General features: G+C 38.4%; 1 protein-coding gene across 4 annotated transcripts in view; it reads left to right on the top strand.

The window, feature by feature from the left end:
- Nucleotides 1-21724, top strand: part of PARD3B (par-3 family cell polarity regulator beta) — a 385570-nt gene that overhangs the window by 181008 nt on the left and 182838 nt on the right. For all 4 annotated transcript variants that reach the window (XM_079311454.1, XM_079311453.1, XM_079311452.1 and 1 more), the window contains exons 10-12: nucleotides 761-889; nucleotides 14659-14844; nucleotides 20714-20884. In XM_079311454.1, the coding sequence (XP_079167580.1) occupies nucleotides 761-889; nucleotides 14659-14844; nucleotides 20714-20884 (486 nt within the window). The remainder of the gene's footprint in view (nucleotides 1-760; nucleotides 890-14658; nucleotides 14845-20713; nucleotides 20885-21724) is intronic.

Genomic DNA, 21724 nt, shown 5'->3' with positions numbered 1-21724 from the left:
AAGTGATCGCCAGCTTTGTCATAAATCTTTTATTTCCACATACATATTATTCATGTATGGAACTTCAATTCTTGCCCTTGGTTTAAAAAAAAAAAAAAAAGTCACACTCACAGCTTCTATGCCACTTGTTTGTCAACAAGTGTTTTGCACCATGAGGTGGAAAAATGGTTCTTTTCACAAGGGTCCATGGGGTGTTTGAACAAGGGGAACCTGATAAAATCTTGGTTTTTAAAGCAGATAAACATATTTCTTTAGGACCAAAACTTGTCTTACCTCTTTAGCCACATGCAGAAATCTCCAGTTAATATCAAGCTGGTGAAGTGCTCATTTTAAGGCAATTTTGCTCAAATCGGTCTGTTGAAAATTTTCAGGTATCTTGTGACTTACAATCTGATTATCTAATGGGTTATTTCTACTTACTAACCTCGAAAAGCTCTTAAAGTAAACAGTTTTAATACTGAGGTCTTGTTTCTGCACTTTTCATCTTCAAAGTGCTTTACAAACTAATTAAGCCTCACAAACCCCCTGCAAGGTGGGTAAGTACTACAGCGCTGCTTTAACAGATGGTGAAAATGAGGAGGAGAAAGGTTAAGTAATTTGTGCAGGGCCAGAGGGTGAGACAGTGTAGGAGCTGTTGCTGGTTCTTTTTTGTTCTCAGTCACTGAATGACACCTGTGTTAGGTGAGGGGAACCTAATAAGCCTGCTAAAAGGCAGTCACACTCAGAGATGAGACATCCTCTGTTCTTTTGTGGCTGGTAGGTGAATGGACGGGACATCACTGGCAGGACCCAGGAAGAGCTCGTGGCTATGCTGAGGAGCACAAAGCAAGGAGAGACTGTCTGTCTGATTGTGGCTCGTCAGGAGGAGGCCTTTCTACCCCGAGAGCTGGTAAACTTGTTATTCTTTCCCAAAGAGTGAATTTGAAACAACTCCATGGTTTAAAAACTAGCCCAAGAAATAGAAATTATGTCAGCTGAGAAATGCCAACAAAAGGTAGTCACATAAGGCTTGTTTCCAAGAAGTATTTATACTTACATTTGATTTTGAGGAATATTAGATTTTTATCTATTATAGATACAATTCCACACAATCTGATTTTTTTGTCCCCAAAAATGACAGCATAAGCATAACTCACAGGGGAATACTGTAAATTAATTTTGTAAGTGTGAGGTCAAGCATAACTAAAAATGAGTTATTCTCTTTCAGAAAAGCAGCAAGCTTTAAACCAGAAATTTAAAGTGCATGTAATGAGCCTGGAGCTTATCAGTAACAAACTGGTGAGGATGCCTTCCTGCAGGAGATGTCTCCTAAGCTAGGTGCCCAGCTGCACGAGGAATAAAATTCTGCTGCACTACTCACAAATTTTGGAAGCAAGCTTTTTCCTTGGCTACTAGCCTTTGACTTAATAGACTTTTGCTTGTCATTTTTCCATCTCAAGTGCTTAATTTTCACTTTTGATTTTTATTAACACTGGCATGAAACTGTGTTCTCTTTTCCCTCACATAAAGAGCTGCATCAGAGTAAAAGTGCTATCTGATACATGCTTGTTTGCCCTCAGAGAAGGTCATTTCTTTGGTTGCCGCTTCCTTATCTTGATTGATGGCTATACTTGACCTTTCATTAAGTCCGCAGGATAAGGGAAGGACAGCATTTCCTGCTTTTGTGTCATTTTATCTCCTGCAACGAACACAAACCGCCTTCATCCTTTTTTTAAGATGCTGCCTTCTTGCTTTTCCTTTAGACTGTTGTCAGGATCTTCTATAGAAATGCTCCGTTATGTTTCCTCACAAAACATTGCTACCGTTTTCCTCGTTTCCCTGTTACCTGTTGGACCTTGTTGAGGTCAGGGTTGCCTATGATAGGATAGGGAGCTGGAGGGGCATTCAGGTTCTCCCATGTGAGTCTCTTCTGCTGCTGGTGCCCACTTTTTGCTGTGAGCAGTTATGAAGAGTCATAGCAAAACTGTTTTTGTATCCATTTTTCTCTTTATTGTGGAATTTTTAAGGAGTGTAATGGCAATTTTCAGCCTTGTAATTGGGCATTTGTTGTCAATGCTTTTAAAAGCAACAAAGCTGCTAATTGCATTGAGTGTAAGCCTTGAGCTGTAGAGTCAGTGTGTGGATCAGAGGGAAATTTCTGAATCTTAGAATTACTAAACCTATGCTATGTAGAATTTCTTTTCAGTTACCAGCTCTTCTAAATAAAAGCTTACTTTTTGAAAAATCTACCTGTTGGCTTTAGGACCAAAACATGATCCTAAACCCATGAGCAGTATTTTCTTCTGTATTTTTTAAGTTTTAAAGCTCATTACTTTAAAAATGTACTTTAAAAAGTATGCATTCTTCTCTTTTCTCTCCTTTTCCCCCAACATTATACATTATTATGCATTGTAATAGTGCAAATTCTGCTGGAAATCACTGCAGCTGTATGCGGGTACAAAAGATTGGAAGAATCTAAAAGCTGTTGATAATTTTTACCTGCCACAATTGTGTGATAATAAATTCTGGTCTCTACAGCAAGGATTAACTACCTTTCAAAAGGTGATTTACTTATGACTGGCATGATTGAAATCCAGGAAGTAGCCACATTTATCCTGCTGGCTTGACCTTCTCTTAGATTGCTTTCTCTGTGAAAGAATGATACACAAGTGATGGCCCTCACTGTAACAGTGATGATGTGGGAATTCTAATACTGCTCTGTGTTCCTCGTTATCTCAGTCAAGTACAACATCATACAAATGAGAATTACTGAAATACATTACATAAATTTATAGAACCAGCCCATCTAAATTAAAAAGCCCTTCAGCAACATCTGGTAGCTTACAACAGAAGTGTGAGTTACCATCCCACTAAGCTACCAGATGTTGATGCTAACACAATGCTTGTTAGAATTCATGAGGTGTCTGAGAATAGTCTCAACAAAGACTAAAAAAAATAATTAAAATTGGTTTAGCTTTTTTTGTTTGATTTCAGCTTTAGCCATGATATTACATTGGACTAATCCTCTGCTACCTCAAAAGTTACAGTACTGTTTTATCAAAAAGGAGAAAAATGCCAGCACTTTAAATGTTTGTTTTTGGAAGGAAAAGCAGTGGATAATCCAATATTTTTCAAGGACAGTTGTGACTGAATGCCCTGATGGTGTAACATGCATGCAAAATTTACCTGAATACTTGGGGATTTTGTTAATGCCTGGCAATAATGCGGTAATTGCTTTATATCAGACTTGTTCTTGCTTTGAGCAGTTCTCCAGGGACTGTGATCTGAAATGTTTTCTTTAGATTCTCTTTTACCTATTGAAAGGAAAAGAAGGGGCCACCTAGTAAATGTACTCACTCCCCACAGCTTTGTGTGGTACAGATGCATCTGAAACCTGGGCCTGCTAGAAACCCATGCACAAAACTGAGCATGTTGCTCCACTGGAACTGGGTTTTTATGTGGATTTACTGGAGATAATCTGATAACTGCATGGGCACAAAGCAAATAATGTAATAAAGTCATACTGGGTGGCATTTGGTTGCATGGGTCTGTAATAATATAATTTGACTTTACCTTGTAATAAAGCTGCGGCTTGGGGAAAGCTTGGTCTCACGAATATTTTCTCTTCACTAACATAGATGGGATCAGAGTTTGGGTGTTTTGTTACTGTAATCTGTGCTTATGAATTGCTAGCAAGTAGAAAAATATATTCAGAGTAGCAAGCCTTTGCCACAGCAACCCAGATGTGATATGGATGAGGATGAATCAGTGTTGCAAAAAAGCATTATTAAATTATAGGGAACTGGGGCTTTGGTTACACTGACCCATGCAATGTCTGAGAGTTATACAATTACAGCATAACAAGGGAAAATAATTGAAAACCCAGTATTTGTAGGGCTGTTACTCCTTTAAAAAAAAAAAAAAAAAAGAAAAAGAAAAGAAGGCTTTAGTGAGATTTTTTTTTTTTAATATATTGAAACAGATCAGTGAAGTAGAATTTGGACCAACCACAGACTGTCCTCCTTATTATCCAGTTAGCCAAATGTTCCCAGTAATTCCTGCCAGCTGTTGACAATGTAGCAGCTAAGTTAAGGCCTGATTCCAAAACTCTGGGGGAAGATCTTGATTCGCTTAGTTACCCCAATCTATGGAGAGGCCAGTGATTAGTGTGTCCTTTAAGGTGCATTTGGGTTTTAAAGTGTTTAACCCTCTTTTCTAGAGGATAGTGAATATTGCAGAAAGAATCTGGTTTAACTGAATAGGTTTAGATTTTCCAGCTCCTCTCAAAGTGAATGGAACACACAGAAAACTGTGGCTATCATTCCACTGTGTTTTGGAAATACAATGTTTTGGTCATGTGTGTCTGCTGCATCATGTATTTCTCTGGGGAAAATGTGTAATCTGAAAGTGCCATTTCTTTTAATAATGGTGCAAAAATTATTTAATTGTCCTTCTGTTTCTTTATCCCCACATTGGTAAAACAGGGAGAACTACTTGAATGAGAACAGCTCTGGTGCAACCCATTCTGTGCTATGATCCTTTGCAATTCTTTATTCTCTATGATGCACATCAGCAGAGGAATGTGACTGCTCTGCAATTGCCAGAAATAGCATAGCACCAAAAATATTTGCATGCATTTTCCTGTAAGTTAGAGCACATACATAGTAATTTTTACATACCCTTTAGTTTTTGTTTTAAAGATCTCTTTGATTTACAAGTTGCAACTGTAATGGCTATTTCTGTGGTATCTTGGCATATTAACTGATGCAAGAAGAATGGGGGTGAAAGGGAACAAACCATAATTTTTATAACAATAGCTAAATGATCAACAACGTGCTAAATGTGGTATTGGTCTTTAAGTCTTTTTTTACGTGTGTATTATACAGGATGGAAGGAAGCAGGATGAGTGGCAAGTTCAATTAAGCTTTTTTTTTTGTGCTTACCATATGATTAACTTATGTTTTAGTCTTCCCTCAGTTAATTTTTTCCACTGCCTTGAACTTATATGCCTGAAGGAAAACCAGTTGGCCTATTTGTTTTAATATTCAAAGCTTAATTTCTATTGCTTCCTTTTAATTGTTGCTTGCCTTTTTATGTGCAGGAAATAATAGGTGAAATTACAGCCTAGGCTTAACCATTTTTGCACCTGTTTTTGTCATTCAAAACCATGATTCTAGTGCTCAATTATTCAGAAGTAGACAAATAATTTTGGTCAGTGATTCCAGCAAGTACCATTTTTCTGTTGTGTTATCTCTGTTCTAAGGGAGATGAATTGGATAGGAAAAAAAAATTATATGTTGACTTTTAATGGTATACACAAGAAGGTCTTCTGTGTAATGAAGACAAGGATATTATGAATGCACATGGCACCTTTCATCGTTTATAAACTATATAGAATTTTAAATATCCTGAGGGTTTTAAAGAAAGTTTATATTTGGACCTTTTCTCATTTTGAATAGTTAGAAGCGAGTGTAGCTTGTGTCTACACAAACATATATTTTTAAAGAAAATCATTGTGTACTGCACAATCCCCTCAAAGGTTTTCAACTGCATTATGTATTTTAGAAGATGATTACTATTTCATTACGTCTTAGAGTACTGGAAACTGTTCTTTCAGGTTGATTGGTTAGTTGTGCTCTTTACAAAAGTCAGAGATCAGTGTTAGGAAGGAATGTGACCATCCTTCCTGTCACAGTGGAAAGTATCTCTTTATCCAGGGTTTGCGTGCAACTCCCTAATTTACCAAAGGGGAATGAGTTGCTTGGTAATCTGTGTACCTTTAAAAAGTGGTTGTTTTTTGAGCTCTCAGTGCCCAGTGCTGTGCCCAGCACAGCAAATGTGATTTTTTCCATGTTGCAGTATTGTAGCTGTTTTCAGCCTTTTTGAGACCATAGAGACCTTATTACATCTGGTCTAGTATTGCTTTCTCTGTCAGGCCCATCACTGTTTATGATTCAGCAATGATTTTACTTTCAGAGCCCACTGTTCCTATATTCCAGCAAATATGAGGAACCTTGAAACAGTGGTCTGAAAGAGCTGGTCATAACCTTAATTGCCTGCAAAATCCTCTGATGGTGCTCTGCCTGCTGGTAAAGAATAAGTTAGAGAGGATACAAGTAAGGAGAGAAAGCATTATGTTATTTGTACTTTAGATAATATATTCATAAAATGTGTTATGGGATTATTGCCCAAAATTCGTAGTTGTAGGAACCCTATCTCAGAAACTGGGAAGTGGAAACTGCTTACTTGATAATAGCTCTGAGATTGCCCAAAATTATTTGAAAGCCCACTTTAGTGTATGAAATCATAAGTATATATACATCAGAATAGAGGCATATAAAATCTGGTCTTAAAAGAAATTGAATCTTCATATATTTTTGATGCATTTATCCAGGTCTGCTGTATTTGCATTTAATAAAACCAGAATATTTGGGCAATTTTTAAATCCCCCTAACAAATGTAGTGCCTTGCCATTTACAAGGGTCACCAGTTCTAGTCCATATACCATATGAACATTTCTAAATTCTTTCTGTCTAAAAAAACTTAGAAAAAAGTTTTCCTAGGCTGACTTAATGTAAAACATATGCATGTGATATTTGAAGTAGGCATAAAAGAATTATAAAGCTTATTCCTTTGTTTACTATACTTTTAAAACAGTAAGCACTAAAATGAGTAAAGAGTTGGATTTGTATGTCACCATCTTGTGTGACCTGTGCCCAGAATGAATTCTGAAATTATACAGTAGCAGCAACCCTAAATTCACCCTGAAAATACCATGCAGCCTTCCATCTTCATGTGTGATAAGATTTTAGGTTTTAAGTGCCAAGGTGTATTAACTGCATGAGGCTCCAGCTCAGTAGGGTGTGTAGGGCACGATGGCTTACCCCTGTGTGGGATGAAAATGGGTGTTTTCACAGTCAGGCCAGCCTTGACTGAGGACTGAACTAGCTAATTTTTCTCCCTGTGTTTCCTACAGTCACATAGCTTAAAAGGTTAAGTGAGAATGCTTTTTTTAATGTTGAAGAGCAGTGCACACCAAATTACAAATACAAAACTTTTGTAAGGGCAGACCATTTCCTTGGTGGGTTCTTCAGTAGGCAAGTCAAGCAAACTGGGGAATCTCCATTCCTGAAATGCAGTGTATCCACCTTGGATGAAGAGCTGAGTCTAGCTTTGTCAGTTTTTGAAGCTGTAATTCCAGAGAGTCTACATAATTCAAACCAGACGCATTCTAGCTAACATGACACAAATTTTTAGTGTACTGTGTTAATGTTAAAATTATCCAAGCATGCTATCATATATCTCCATGGATTTGCTACTGCCTTTCTTGTCTTAGCAGGGTGTGCCATTAGTGGCCATTTAGTTTTTATTGCAGTATAGAGTACAGATAATTTTAAAGAAGCCAATATAAAATATCTGTCAGAAATGCTGAAGATGAATATATGCAACGCTGATTTCAGTTATTTACTGGATTGTGACAAGATTACAACAGTGTATTACCTTTCAGTATTACTTCTAAGAGTGTTACAATATGTCTATTTCAAAATACAGAGCAGATTTTATGGTGACTGAATGACTGAGCTGTCAGCAGAGTATTTCTTAATTGTGGCTAAGTGCTTGGAAAGAACATGGAGCATGATGCAAATAGGGGGGTATCTTCTTTTCAAGCTTTTCTGCCAATAATAGTTATGTGGTGCCACAATTTAAATGTTTTTATCAGAAAGTCATTGCAAAAGCATGCAAATGTCTTATTTCCTTCATAAACCTTTGAAAATAACCCTCCTGGGTCTTTTGCCTTTTGCTGTCAGCTCTGAATGGCACCCCAGGGAGTTGACATCTCTTATCAGAAATGAGCAGCCGGGCAAGGGGCAGTCAGCATATTGAGAGGCCATTATAGTGTGTTGGCCAAGGGCACCAGACAGGTACTGAAAGGTCTCTTGTTGTGTTAAACAAATGCTATTTCCTTCCTGCCTAAGTGAGAGCTATTTTTTTTTGTAAACTTCTCTTTTGGTGAAAAACACAATAAGGATATATAAGGCAACCTTTCCAGTGAGAGATTAGCATTAGGTTATCATAAATCCACAGATTAAAAGTGCTATGGTCAATGAGAACAGGCATTGTAAGATTAAATAAAAGGACTAATTGAAAGTGGTGTCCCATGGTAGACAGAGGATTGATACAATATTGTGTAGATATAACCATGGACTAAGTAGGAAGTTGAAGAATAAAATGCACAGTACTTTTTTCAAAGGTTATAGTTCTGATTGTACTACTCTGGTGACTGAGCAGTTGTGTATTATGGGAGTAGGAAGAGGCTAAAAGTATATTCTCTGTGGTCTTTAAAATATTGAGAATTTATTGGTGAGACCAGTAAAATTTTAGATTATTTTTAATAATCCTTTATAAGATTTTAAATAAGAAATCAGATATCTGACATATAAATGTGCTTGTAAAAATTAAAATAATTGGCAGAAGATTAATTAAATGTATCCTGAGACCTTAGATACAGGTTTTCAGTCTGCATTGCTTAATATTATTTATTACTGTGTTATTAGGGCTTTCTGCTTTCATATCTAGCAAACTCTCTGTTCTCTCACCTTCATATAAATTCTACTGAACTTTTCTGTCTGGTTTCTGGTGATTCAATAAATGTCAGAATTGATCTTACTGAAGTTGCATGCAGGTTTGTTGGTAGATTAAAACATTCCTGTCCTGATTTCCCTTGAGAGGGGTAGTACCTGTTTGGTTGTTTGCTCTGTTCTGTTTCACCACGAAATCTGGATGGCAAGCAAAAAGATTTCCTCTTAGGCATTTTCTGTCTGTTTCCTTCTGGTCCAGGAAAGAGAAAGGAGATCTTTGTCTTCCCCAAGCAATTGAGAGGTGTTGGGAGCTGCCTGGAATGCTGGATGATGCAACCAGAGCTTTGAGCAGAAGCTGTGGCTGGCAGACCCCTATAAATGTTAGAGAACAAACACCACTAGACTGCAGAAATGTGCTTACCAGGAGGAGACTGTTCAGAGCTTGTTGCAGCCATTGAAAACTGACAGGCTAAGATTTAGCAAAGCTGAAGGAAGGAGCTGCCCAGCAAGGACAAAATGAACAGTGGAGATTGATTCTTGAAATGTTGGGTTGTTTTTCAGTTTTGTGTTGGAGTTTTTTGGTTATGGAGCATTTGTTTTGTTTTTAATTTTAACCTGCATCTCTGTTGAGTAAAATTTATTAATACTTAAGAGTGTTCCTGTCTCAATGTACCACTCTTACAGGAAAGAAATGAGAAAGAATTTGGGCAATGGGAACAAGAGACCTGTGTGGATGAATGGAGAACTCCTGTCATTATTCAAGCATAAGCAGGAAATACACAGGAGAGGGAAACAGGGTCAGGTCACTTGGAATGAATATAGAGGGGTTTCAGAGTAAGTAAAAACAAGATAAGGAAGGCCACGGCCCATCTGGAATTACATCTGGTCAAGGATGTCAAGGACAACAAGAGGGGCTTCTTCAAATACATCCATAACAAAAGGAAAACCAAAGATAATGTGGGGCCATTACTAAACATAACAGGGAGCCTGGTATAGCAGAGAAGGCAGAGTTACCAAACACCTTTTTTGCATCAGTCTTCATTGACAAGGCCTGCCCTCAGGATTTTCTGACCTGGGAGACAAGGGTAAAGCAATGTTGAAAAGAATCTCCCTTGGTCAAGAAGGATTGGGTTAGAGAACACCTAGGCAAACCTGACATCCACAAGTTCATAGGCCCTGTTGGGATGTATCCACAAGTGCTGAGAGAGCTGTAGAGGCCATTCACAATCACCTTTGAAAGTTTGTGCTGGTCAGGAGTGGTGCCCAGGGACTAGAGGAAGACAAATCACCCTGGTTTTCAGAAAGGGCAGGAAGGAGGACTCAAGGAACTCAGTTCACATGGATGATAAGAAGGTAATCAGGAGCAGCCAGCTTAGATTCACTAATGGTAAATCATGCTTTACTCACCTGATTGCCTTTTAAAATTAAATACACAAGTACCTGGATGGATGAAGGACATTGTCTACCTCGATTTCAGCAAGGCTGTCCACACTGTCTCTCACCACATCCTCCTCCGCCACCTCCACCTCATAGACCAGCTCAGGAAGCGTGCCCTGGGTGAGTGGGCAGTGAGGTGCATTGAGAACTGGCTGGACAGTGGCACAGGGGCTCGTTGGGTGCCTTGGTGTCCCCCAGGGTTCAGTACTGGGCCCATTATCCATCAGTGAGTGGATGAAGGGGCAGATCCTCCTCAGCAGGTGCACTGGGAGGAGTGGCTGATACCTCCAAATTCTGTGCAGCCCTTCAGCAGGATCCTGACAGGCTGGAGAGATGGGCAGGGAGGAGCCTTCTGAAATTCAACAAAGGCAATCCAGGGTCCCCCACCCAGGCAGGAACCAGCACAGGCTGGAGAGTACTGCTGGAGCAGCTCTGCAGAGAATGGCCTGGGGGTCCTGGTGAACACAAAGCTGCTCCTGAGCCATCAGTGTGCCAAGAAGGCCAATGGGATCCTGGGGTGCATTAGGAAGAGCATTGCCAGCAGGTCTGGGAGCTGATCCTGCCCCTCTGCTCAGCCCTGTGAGGCACATCTGGAGTGCTGTGTCCAGTTCTGGGCTCCTCAGCACAAGAGAGACATGGAGCTCCTGGAGCAAGTCCAGAGGATGCCAACAGAGATGAGTAAGGAACTGGAGTGTCTCTGTTATGAGGAAAGGCTGAGGGAGCTCAAGGTTGCAGAGTCTCTCTCACTGGAGATATGCAAGAAGCACCTGGACACAATTCTGTGCAGTGTGCTCCAGGATGACGCTGCTTGGGCAGGGGGGATTAGGCCTGATGGCGCACTGTTCCCCCTTCCAACCATACCCACTCTGGGACTGTGTGAAAAGTACAGGCCAGGCTGTCTCAAAGCTCTAACCATCCTCAGGGATCACCACTTCAATATCTGGACTTTGATTTATGTGAAGATTTCTTGTTTATCCTGCTACAATTGAGTTACTTTCCTATGTCTGCAGTGGAGAATAGCTTCAGTGATATACTATCATTTAGTTCCTGAAATGCTGGGATGTGATACATTTATTATGGAAAATGCAGGATGTGGTTGTTGACTGGGTAATTTATAGCATAAAGTTTTTTCCAGGCTAGAAACATATTTGTGTTGCAGCCCATCTCATTCATTCTATGTTTGAGTGAGTTCAGATTCTGGGATGATCATGAGGTAAAAAGTGTTTCTGATAGAATTCAAGGTTTAGTGCCTCTGAGAGGGTTTCCTTTACCAGACCATAATTTAGCTGATGGTGGTTGCTATATTGTAAAGTATTAATGTCTTGGGATAATGTTTTAGCAAAGTCAGGGAAATAGAAGCAGTAGGAATCCAGCTCTGTGAGTCACTATCAGCATTTAATATTCATACCTGCATATTCTAGGAACAGGGGCCATCATTCATTAAATTAGTTGCCCAAATGAAGCAGTTAATTGATGAGCTGTTAACTTAAGGATGACTGGAGCTCTTTTTGTCATCAGTGAAAGGTATTGCTTGGGAAGAGCATTATGATCAGGATAATAATTTGAAAATATTCAGCAGGTATAGGATGAAATCAAGCTTCTAAATTTTGTTCATCCCTTTTTTCTCCTCTAGTTTTCCTCCTTTCTGCTGCTTCTCACATCTTCCCACAAATAAGATTTTTTGATCTTGTATTTGCACCAAATAGTCTTGATGTTGTAGACTTACTACCAGGCATTTGCTATCAGATGCTACAGTGGGTAGCTGAGGAAAATTTTAAGGGAGTAAAGACAGAGTTTACTTGCCTTACAGTGAATTAATCACTGACTTGTAGATATGCATCTCCTTTCTTCTTACCCATCCCTGTGAAACCTTTCAATTGTCATTCAGTCTCTATCACGGGTAACAAAATTTTTATAGTACTATTAGACAAAGTTCAATGGTATTTTTAAATCAGTTTTTGCTGGATCTTTGGATAAAGATGAATATAAATAATGAAATAACAGTGTTTGGGATGATTGGACTGTGTTGAACAAGAAAATATGTGAAGGACTCTAAAAAATATTAGAACGTTTTCCAGTAATAAGTAAAAGCAGCTTACATTGAATTTGATATGATTGAGCTGTTTCACAGAAAATTGTAGCAAAGAAAATGGTAAAAAAATGTTACAGATTCCAATGTAAGTACTAAGGAAAACATAGGAAATGAAATACAGACAAAAGTTTGCTGTACTTGTCTGGACTCCTGCTGAACACATCTGGGCATGCATAGAGTGGTGTGGTAGGTTACTGAACAAGGGCTAGTGCAAAGCATAATTATGTTAAAGGAAGCTGGGAAATAGAGAGCATTGAGCAACTCTGATGGGTGACCAAATTCAGCTTTATATGAAGTCTGAGTTTGTCCTGAGGTAGAACTATAAAGCAGTTTGTGACTGCTCTGGTTAAGACAGGCATGAGCACTGGGAGCTGCGTGTCCTGTGGTAACAGCCTTTCTCGTGGTGTGGATAAAGGCAAAACCACAGTATTGACACAGAGAAGGGACAACTGTAGTGCAGATGTCACAGATTAAAGTGGAAGGAGAGCAGAAACACACAGGAATTGATTGCCTAGGGGAACAGGAAAGTAATACCAAGTCCAGTCCTAAAGGCAGGAGTCATCACATGTCTGAGATCCTGAGAAGAGTTGCTTCTGTCCAATTCTTGACAGGATGTACCAGTTGAGTAGAGTTCTGATCTAAGAGTTCAGAATCAACTGACAAGAGTATGTGCAAGTTGAAATAAACAAAAGATTTGGCAGAAAATCTTTTCTCTAAAACCTTGAGCAAGTTAAACACAAAATGGTTATATTAGAAGGCCAGTTATGGTTTTTTCCCTTACATTGGTTCTTCTGAAGTCAGAGGAGGAGTGTTTGCAAGTTATTCTGTAATGTTCACATTTGTTACAAGTTTACAGGTTTTGGGGGGTTATGTTCAGGATGTCCATATCCAACGCTAAGAAATCAAATGCGTGGAACTGAGAACTCTGTGCTTCTGGAGACCAAAAACAGAAGGATAAATGTGTAACTTTGGTGCTGGAGGTGAATGCTGGTATCAAGACAATTGTTGGTGTTGGTGCTATTCCATTTTTGTATTTGTCAGTTAGGCAATTTGTATTGACTTTAATATCATGTAGTTACATTCCAGGAAAGATTTAAACATGGTCCATATTGGGATTGAGATTGATAGTTTTTGGGTGATGTGATTCCACTCTACCCAGTGGTGGCTCATCATCAGTGAAAGGACATCTGAAATAAATGCAAGTACACTTAGGTGCTGCTGTTTCTTCAGGATATTAATTTCTGCCCTTATTTCTGGGGTCATACTTTGGTTGATCAGACAGCATGATTGCTGAATGCACAAGTGTGCTCTGGCTGCTGAGGAAACATCTCTACTGCTGGCACCTTTGCTGACAATTGCATTAATACTGTTTGTGCTGCAGCTTAGGTCCTGGAAGTGATCCCCCATTGGGGAAGAAGAGGATTGGCCCAGCTACTGCACTCCTTGCAGATGGCTTCTACTTGATAGGTTAACATAAGAATTTGGAAGGCACCCTTGGAAGGCAGCAGTCAGTCATCTTTCAACTTGTAATTATCTGTGTGCTTCCTTTTCATAGTATTTTTTCCTATTAATTTTTTAATACTGCTGTTTCAAAGAATAGCAAATGTCCAAATGACAAGAAAAAAAAAAAAAAAAGACTTATTAATTGTCTTAGACTTATGTGGAGAAGGAAAAATGGAATAAAATGGAATGTGTAGCATAAGGTCTTTTGCACTACCACTTTCCATGAACACTTTATTCTGTAATAGGTCTCCTTGTCCTTGCTTTATTTTTGAAGTGTTCCAAGATAAATATTTCAGGCAAAAATTTGATTTTTTAAATTTTGTGATTCTAACCTGCTTTTAAAAAGACAACCACACCCCCTTCCCCTCTGCCCAGCAGCAGACAGCCCTAAAAAACTACAGATACAGTGCAGAGTAAAAGTAAGTTCTTTCTGTTCTTCTGTAGCTGTGTATGCTTGACTTGACAGTCTTGTAAACAGCTCTCTAATCTAGAGAAAATCTTAGGATTAACCTGTACCAGGAAAAAAAAAAAGGAACAATCAACCCTCTATGGAATAAAAGTATGTACTAAGGGAGTCAGTGCAGAATAAGTTACCGTGCTTTCAATTTTCACCTTTGCTTTTGTTACACCAGCTTTCCTCTGCAGACAGGTTTAAGGGAAGGATAATTTTTTAAGGATGAAACTCAATTTTCAAAGGGGAATGGGATTTAACAGTGTAACTGTCATTATAGTTTGTGAGCTGCATGTAAAGATGTTGAGAGTTTTATGGCTTATATTTTTAATGCAGCTGTGTATAAACGTCTTTTCTATGTTCTGCTGCAACATTAGTTTTATATCATGTGGAACTAAGCTATTTTACCTTCTATTTAAGCATATTCCCAGGTATCATTAAAAGTAACATTTTAAGCCAGATCTTGTGACAAAATGTCAGCTAAATGCACTGTTGATTATAAGGCTGTTTCTTCAAGCTACTTTCTGGAAAAGAGGACTATTTCTTATTGTACAAATCTGTGGCTACCACTCATGCTGACTTTTCACCCCTATTTTCATCCTTGTTTTCTCCAACAGAAAGGAGAGCCAAACTGCAGTTTCTTTTCTCCAGAAACCACAGAGCAGCTGACCTTTGAGATTCCTCTGAATGATTCTGGCTCTGCTGGACTTGGTGTGAGCTTGAAAGGCAACAAATCTCGGGAGACAGGAGCTGATCTTGGGATTTTCATCAAATCTGTTATTCATGGAGGTGCTGCTTTTAAGGTATGGAAGAAGCACATCAGGAGATGAATGTGTTAGAATGCTGGCATTTCTATTTTGAGTGCTGAATCTCACTTGAGAATCATTTTAGGTACAAATATCTTTCACTCATTCCTTTGAGTGAACTACAAATCTAACATTTTGTCCCGTGGTTTCTGGGGTTGTGTGTGAAGCAAAGTTTGCCAAAATGAAGATGAATTGGTGCAAACCTTAGGGAACATTTGGATGCTTCAGGAAATGGGGAAGGGGAGGAAGGATAAGGATGGGTGGGTATGAGTAGAGGCTGCCTTCCAGCCTACAGGAGGAGAAAAGTATGGTTGGCACAGTGACAGAGAAGTTGATACCTACACTGCACCTGTAAATAAAAAGCTCTCATAATTTTCTTCTTTTTTATTCATAATATTTTTTATTGCTGTATTAAAAGTGTGTCTTGACTGAGCTTGACATCAGTTGTGCAGATGGTACCAGTTGTTCCTGAGGTGGATTGGATTGGTAATATTAAATTGGTAAATGACAGTATTATGAGTTGTTCTGTTCCTTCTAAGCACTTTACAAAGACTGTTGTATATTTTATGATTAAAAAATATTTGATTTATTGTGTAATCTTTAGGAAATCTGTTGACTCCATTCTTTTCCCCCAGATAAAACTTGGAAAAGGTAACTTCTCTGAATTGGAAACAAATTACTTAATCTTTCAAAGCTAATATGTTTAACACGTGTAGAACCACAATGTAATTTTGTTTTTTATCTTGGCAATTCCTTGCAGTTCTCTCTTCTGTAGAAATACCTTTTAATTCAGCGTTATGTAAATTGCTCTATTGACTTCAGCCTGCTGAGTAAGACACTTCACAGCATTAAAACTTCAATGATCATCTATTTACAACAGCTAGTAAATAGCAATAATCAAGGTTTTCAGTTTCATGAGAATGTTTAATAGTTCCCTGCTTCTGTTATTTGTCTGATCTAGTCTCACAGTTAGTTTAAAGTTTGGATCTTCATGTGACTGGATTACACCAGAACCGAGTTAACTCACATTTGGCCAAATTAGGGCTGGATAAACTCAGTTCATGTGCATGTCTGCTGCAGAGTACAACTCATTTTACTGTGGAAATGAGGCTGCCCCCTTTGTTTTCCCAGTTGCAGTGACAGTGCATTGCCATGGATTCAAACAGAACTTTGTTTTGAACAGCCAAACTGTAGAGCTATATTCCACATTAGTGGGCTGACTGCCTTACTTATCACATCACAAATCCATAAGACAAGCTTTTCTTGCTTTGTAGTTTTCCTACTCATTCCAAAGCATTAACATTTTGGTTTGAGTTGTCTGCATACTACTAAAGCACGACTTCTGTACTGACCCCTGAGTGAGCAGGCACAGTTAGTCACCATGACTAGATTATTTCCTCTTGTGATGGCCTGTAGTCCTGTGAGCTATGCTCCATTCTATCTCATTATAACCCTTCTAGCAGTTAGACCTGTGTTGTGATAATGGGTCTGAATGTAGGCTCCAGAGCAAATGAGACAGTAGCTGAGGCTCTGGCTTCAACCAGAACTGTTCAGAGACCCTGTCCTGTGTGCAAGTGCTCACAGAGTGCAGTCATTTTGGCAGTGTTTTTGAACTTGCAATCTACTGTTGTGTAATGCATGGAGAACAGCTGTCTTCCTTCTGTCTAATGACCTTTATATAGAACACAACCTAATCAGTGGGTATAAAAATTAATATAAAATTTCTTGTATCAAGTTAAAAAGTGTGCACATATTTGTGCATAAATATTTTAAAATGTCCTGTTGTCCTTACTTTAAATCTCTTTTTGGAGCAAGTTTTGAAATAAAAAACCTTATTTTTTCCAGCTGGTAGTTGTCCAGAGCATTTTCCCATGCTATTCACAGTTATTTTTCTGAAATGGATTATTATGGATTAAGACATGTGCATTTGCTTTTCAGTGTACAGTGTTTTCTTGGGAAACTGTCACAGAAGGAAATCTTAATGCTTACTGACATGAGAATTCTTCTACTGTTTCTCACTTCTGCATTTAGAATTTAATTTATTTTCAATATTGGTGTATCATGCTAATGTAGGTGGGAACTTTATCCCCAGTTCTTCTAATGCTGTATAAAGGTTCTGAGTCATTAAATTTCTTTTAACCATATGTTTTTAAGAATAAAGAGTAGACTGTGAGATGCAGATCATCTTTTTTGGTTACCATTACTTGTTACTGGCTTGAGCCAAGGTCTGAAGAGTGGCTAGTATTTTCAAGTTCTTTTTATATATTAGCACATTAATCTAGCTCTAATGTGTTAGTGGCATTCAGAGTGTAGCAAGGGATATTTTTAAAACTGTAATGGAAAACTTACGTATTTAGTTCTCTCTCTTATGATTTTTCTTTTGTCCTAGCTCAAGGTTTTAAAAAATGTCAATACAAGTAGCATCATACGTGCTACAGCAAGACTCAATCCTCTTTAATGCTCTGCTTACAAAAATCAAACAAAACAAAAATGCCTTAGAAGTTCCAGGTTTGTGTTCTTGCACTGTATCCTGCAGGAGTAAAACCAATTGCCTTTGCTGATTGAACCATTATGTCCCTTCTTAACCTTCTTCTGTAATTTTGAAGTATCGATTTTTTAACATCCCTAAGATAAAGAGGTTATTGGAATTCTTGACATTTGTATTTATGCAGAGCTTTCATGTGAAGAAAACTAACATTTGACTGAGTTTAATATAAATTGTAATTCCCCCATTTTGGGGGATTTCAGCCTTGTTCACCTCGAGCTATCTTGGCTTTTCACTTACGATGCATTGCTGAGTATCAGGTGCTTGCAATCCACTGCAGCTGAAATGAAACAGAGCCATTACAATAATGTAATATTTTCTGTGTGTGCATTTGTTCAAATCAAACATGGTGTAGCTCAAATGTCCTTGGTCCTCCTGCATGTTGTTGCAATAAACATTGCTCATTGTGTGCAATGGATGGGGAAATTGGATAATTCCAATAATTGCCATTAGGGCATTTCTGACAGAAATGTCATTGGTGTGTCAAGGGAAATAGCTTATTGTGCCTTGATTAAAAACATAAGTCCTTGAAGATCATGGCATTATATCTTCCTGCTCTACTGTAAAAAGCAGGAGTCCTGTGAATGACTGTGAAGAATATGGCAGCCATGTGGTGGTAGACTGCCCCTTGCTGTGAGTCACCATAAAAAAACACAGCATTTTTTGAATAAGCGAGGGAAGAATAACATCAGCCCCTATTAGAATAGCTCACTCACAGTTCCAGAGATGGCATTTGAAAACTGTTCTGCTGAAATGCCAAATGTTGTTTTCCTACACAGAAGCCACAAAGAAACCTACCTCTCAGAGATGAAAGAAGAAACGTGTTAAAACAACATTTAGCTTGTTTTGAGCCAAGCAGATTTTCTTGCAGTTCAGGCTTCCAAACCAGGCCATAACACAAGGGATGTGAAAATCTGTGTTTGAAAACTGTTTAGACGTCAGGATTTTTTTTTCCTGGTCTTTAAAAAGGCAAAAGGTTTTTCTGTGAAGTAACTTCTGCCTGTTTTGTGAAAACAGCATTCAGCTGTTATCTAGCCTGTCTTGTATAGGTGACTTAGCACGTGTGGTTGATCAACATTTATGAATGATACACATCTTTTTTCTTCTATCACAATTGAAGTGTTGAATTCAATTTGAATTTTTTGTTTAAATGCTGCACATAATAGTGTGGGAAGAAAGGAGGATGCATCAAAAGAAGCCCTTTAAGAAGTAATCCAATTAAAATATAAATAAAGTTTCATACAAAAGTACTACAAGGAGAATTAAAAATTGGGCGAATAGAGAACCATGTGAGGCTCAGTGATTTGTTTAAGAATGCTTGCTGTGTTCAGGACAGTTGCACACTTCACAGATGTAGTCGTGACAAGATGCATTTGGCATTGTATTTTTATATACTTTAGAAATGAATTTTAACAGATTATTTATACATGGTGGGTTTTTTCTCAGAAAGGTAAAACAGTTATCCAAAAAAACGTAGGACTACAGGGGGAAGATGTGAAGACCTGTAAAATTTTTGAAGTCTTACCAAAAACTTACAAAAAATAAAATTATTTTCCTGAAACTCCTGTTGCTCTGAATATCTTCATTCATTTCAGCAAGTTTTGATTGAACACAGAGGAATTACAACATGTGCAAATAATGAAATTGTCAGTTCAGCAATGTTAACTCTTGTCTCCCTGAACTTTAGCTCCTGTGGTGGTATCATTTGTATGTAGAAAAGGGGTGGGGATCATAACCCACTAGCTTTGATTGTATGTACATCTAAGTTGGCATAAAATATTCAGCAGAGAGCTGGGAGAGGTTTGTGTCTCTTCCAAATGGCCTCTCTGTTTTCTATCCTCCATTCCCACACCCTCCCAAGAAAAGTTTTATTTCCCTTCATTTTCCTTCTCTGAGTCACTCATCTCCTAATTATTTCTTTCCGTCTTCTTGTCCATCCCAGTTTATTTTGGATTTTGTTATATACTGTTTTTACTTCAGCTTTGTGGTTATCTGTACCCTGGTGTAGTAATGATAATATGCAGTTCCAACAAAAATAACACTTAATAAAGCTGGGTGTGTCATAGCTACTGTAACTCATTCAAAAATGACTTAGACTTGGCAGCAATAGCAGAATAGTGGATTGAGGTTCTTAGTTACAGAAAAAAATAGAAATCAGATAGTATATGTATTTTGTATTGCTCAGATGCATGAAATATGTAAACAGTTCACATGAGTACATTATGAAGAGTTTGTGCTGAGCCTGTGACTGAATCAGATTCATCTTAACCAAGCACTGTTTTTCTCTGCAAGATCTTTCCCATTACTGTTTCTTCACTGCCTTGTATCAGATGTCTTTGGTTTCTTACTCCTTCTCCTCACTTGAGGTCTGGTGCCAGCCTGATAATTACGAACTTGACAAGCCTTAAAAGAAAATCTTGTGTCTCAATTAAATAGGCCTTGTTTTCTTGTTAAAGAGAGAAAAGTCCATGGCACATTCTTTTATGAAAAGAAATAAATCACAGATCGTATTGACAACAGCAATAGGACTCCTAAATCACAAAATAGCAGTGTCCACAGTTTTATTACACCCACAAACATCAGTTAACCTTGGCAAATGAAGGTGAATTACTTTTTCAAAGCATTGGTTACTTGGCTCAACCCTAATTTTGTTACTGACAGCAGTTTTGGAAGTTGTGAAATAGGGATAGTGTTAATTAGTAAGGATGCTTAAGTTTTAGTGACCATTCTGCACTGAGGACGCTGGCCTGTGTGATGGCATGAGAATTGTGACAAGATACACACCAATGAGATTGTAAGACAAAATTTTTGGAGCTGTTAGTTACCAGATCTTCATAGCAGATAACAATGCATGAAAAATAGGTCATAGCACTCCTTTGTGGTTGCAGTGTGGATAGTAATAGTTGTAGTGTGGGCCCTTTAAACTAACAAAAAGCTTATTTTCCTTTTTTTTCAGAGATGGGGTGGTAGATGGGTGGGGTTTTTTATGTGGTTTGTACTGTTTTGGTTTTGTGTGTTTGGTTTTGGAGGGGGTTAATTATTTAAGCTGATACAAATAAACTGCAAATGCTAGAAAAACACCAGTCTGTGCATGAATGTCTGTGTTTGCATTTGCACTGTGAACTCTTTCCAAAAATGTAATAAATAGGGGGAGAAAATTGCTAATTACAGGACACTAAGTTATTTCTGGCACTGTCCAGTCTTTTATTTATTGAGTTCTAGGAGCAGTGTGTGTTTGTCTGCATCGTGCTTTGCCCCGTGCAGCACCTGTGCTGGGTGACTGGTGGGGTTTGTAAGGGTGCCTTTGTGTTTTGCCCGCAGGACGGTCGCTTGCGCGTGAACGACCAGCTGGTTGCGGTGAACGGGGAGTCGCTGCTGGGCAGGTCCAACCACGAGGCCATGGAAACGCTCAGGCGCTCCATGTCCATGGAGGGCAACATCCGCGGCAGGATCCAGCTGGTCGTGCTCCGCAGGCTGGAGCTGCACGCAGAGGTGAGGCAGTGAAAGCACTTACTGCGTCAATGCCTTTCCACTCCCAGTGGTTTTGCACGTAAGAGGTGCTGGCTGAAGGCTTGGTCACAATTCTGGAAGAATTAATTCTTTCCTGGAGAGGGGACTCACAAAATGTTTGTGGTTGGTATCTCCTGGTCTTGCTGTTCTTGTTGAGACTGGGCTAAAAGTTGTTTCTTATTTTGATTTGACAAGTATTAGAACAAATGAAAATATGGTTTCTAAAAAAGTTAATTTAGGATTAATATACTGATGTAGTTTTGGCTGTCTGCTACCTCCTGAAGGCACTTGCTGGGATACAGGCAATTCATTCCAATTTCATTTGTTGCTATAATCAGAGACTTGAGTATGTTAGTGTGACTAGGATTTTACTTTACTCTCACTTTATCTTTTTCATTAGTACTTAATGTTTTCGGAGGTTTTTTTGAGTGTGTTTTTCTGGACTTGTCTTGCCTTTTTGTTGTTTTTTTTTTTTTCTTGACCTTCAAGGAATTGAATATTTTCCTGGTCAGATGAAGATTCCTTCAGGATGGGTTTCTGAGTTGATTAACGTAAAATCTATTTAGGGTAACAGAATAAGACAAGAAAGACATTTTAACTATTATGTTTTCTAGACATCATATAAATTGATGTTTGCCAGTCACTTCTTATTTTGAAAAAAATTGGTTTTATGATCTCTCTTGCTCCCACTTTCATTTATACATGCACATACTTATGCACATTCTTTTCTCATCTTTACATAGATAATATACATATATACTATCTGTCTTTTTGCTCACCCCAGTATTGATTTTAAACCTTGAGCAAATATATTTAGAAGTT

The sequence above is a fragment of the Erithacus rubecula genome, assembly GCF_903797595.1.
Source record: "Erithacus rubecula genome assembly, chromosome: 8".
NCBI classification, from domain to species: Eukaryota; Metazoa; Chordata; class Aves; order Passeriformes; family Muscicapidae; genus Erithacus; species Erithacus rubecula.
Note: the sequence above shows the minus strand (reverse complement) of the source record. Positions and strands in the feature narration are given on the sequence as shown.